The sequence below is a fragment of the Nanorana parkeri genome, unplaced genomic scaffold (assembly GCF_000935625.1).
Source record: "Nanorana parkeri isolate BGI_ZX_2015 unplaced genomic scaffold, ASM93562v1 scaffold17, whole genome shotgun sequence".
In the NCBI taxonomy this organism is placed as follows: Eukaryota; Metazoa; Chordata; class Amphibia; order Anura; family Dicroglossidae; genus Nanorana; species Nanorana parkeri.
The window spans coordinates 1,285,711-1,287,640 of record NW_017306285.1 but is presented as its reverse complement, the minus strand read 5'-3'; the positions used below and the strand labels follow the sequence as shown (position 1 = coordinate 1,287,640).

Genomic DNA, 1,930 nt, shown 5'->3' with positions numbered 1-1,930 from the left:
GTCTGGAGAAAATAAATTCAGCTTAAATGTCTCAAGAAGGGACAAGAATGAGCCACATATTGTGCACCCCATTTTTAACCATGAGGAACACACACTGCACATCCTTTGTAACCATGAGGAACACTCATTGGGGGAGAATTTATCAAAACTGGAGCAGTTGCCCATAGCAACCAATCAGCTTCTCTCTTCAGTTTGCTCAGGTAAGATTTGAAAATGAGAGAGGGAGAAGCTGATTGACTGCTGTGCAAATCTGCTCCACTGTGCACCCCTTTTTAGGCATTAGGAACACACACTGTGCACCCCTTTTTAGGCATTAGGAACACACACTATGCACCCCTTTTTTAAGCACGAGGAACACGGATTGTGCACCCCTTTTCTAAGGACGAGGTACACGCACTGTGCCCCCCTTTTTAAGCACAAGGAGCACACACTGTGCCCCCCTTTTAAAGCATGAGGAACACACACTGTGCACCACTATTTAAGCATGAGGAACAAACATTGTGCACCCCTTTTTAAGCACGAGGAACACACACTGTGCCCCCCTTTTTAAGCACGAGGAACACACTGTGCCCCCCTTTTTAAGCATGAGGAACACACACTGTGCCCCCCTTTTTAAGCACAAGGAACACGCACTGTGCACCACTATTTAGGCATGAGGAACACGCTGTGCACCCCTTTTTGTCACCCTCGTGTACAGGGCTTACCACCTGCTAATTTTGGGTTGTGTATGAGAAGTACTGTTGGTATCCCTGCTCAGACTTACTAGGAGAGCCGACCTAAACTCTCCAGTCAGTGTGCATCCAATCAGGCGGGCCGCTGCATTCCATAATGGTTGCTAGATCTAAAGTTGATTGTAAAGTGTGTGGTGGGATGTAACCCAAATGCGGCTAGTGCTTGAAGTGTTTCATGTTTCTCTTCATCTTTAGTACTTCCGGAAAAGCTTCAGACACACAAGAGAGCCCCAAGTCAGAAGGCAGCGACTCTGAGCCACCCCAGAGCCCTCTCCCAGAACGCATTCCGCAAGTGTCCGAAACGCCGCGACCCAAGAAGACCAAGGGGGGGGCCAAGGGCTTGGGGGACTTTGAAAGCCAAATCATAGACATGGTTGACTGTCTTAAGAAAAGAAGAGACAACGAGACGGACGAAGATTACAATTTTGTGCAGTCTCTGGTCCCGTACTTGAAGAAAGTGCCGGAACAGAAGAAGATTGACCTGCAGATAGACATGTTACGGCTGGTGAAGAGATACGTACAGCCGGCGGCACACTCGACGCGTGACGGAATAGAGCGCGGTCACCACGATTGATCTGAATAATGGACCTGGCTGCCTGAGCCTTTTGATGCTTTGACATTGTATATACTGTCAGATAGTGACATCACTAATACTCGGCAACCGTTCAATGTTACGCATGTCTCAGCACACATGACGCATGCCACCACACTGTACTCCCATTGTGGGATTTCTCCATAAGATGAATCACCTACACGGGAACGATTCACCTCAGCCAATCTTGTGACTTGGACATTTGCACAGCCGGTGGGGTGACACCACTTTATACTGGTTCAGTTTTTAACCTTCCTGTGTCACCTGCTGGACAGAATATAAGCATCAGCACATTTCTGATCTGTACACCAATGAGCAGATATGTGACGTAGGAAGGTGTAGAACAGGGAATAGTGGTGACACCTGCCTGCCAGGGGACCATGAACCCCAAGAATGGCTGAAGTCCATTACAAATGGTCTTTTTTAAAGGTCACAGATAGCCAACAGCTAAATACACAGATGGCAAAGGGGCTGCTTTATCTACGCTCCTCGGCTCCATCTAGTAGCCATACAGTGCCGCGGATCTTTGCACATGGAAAGGTTTATAAATCAGCCTCGAAGTGTTCTACTTTTAACGATATGGGTGCTACACAGCTGGACGGAGGAC

General features: G+C 48.0%; 1 protein-coding gene across 1 annotated transcript in view; it reads left to right on the top strand.

Annotated features, from left to right (window-relative positions):
- LOC108789465 overlaps positions 1–1,316 on the top strand; it is a 4,301-nt gene extending 2,985 nt beyond the window's left edge. Inside the window, exon 3 of the mRNA XM_018559491.1 lies at positions 927–1,316. Within this exon, the coding sequence (XP_018414993.1) occupies positions 927–1,305 (379 nt within the window). The 3' untranslated portion in view covers positions 1,306–1,316. The remainder of the gene's footprint in view (positions 1–926) is intronic.
- Positions 1,317–1,930: the final 614 nt, after the last annotated feature.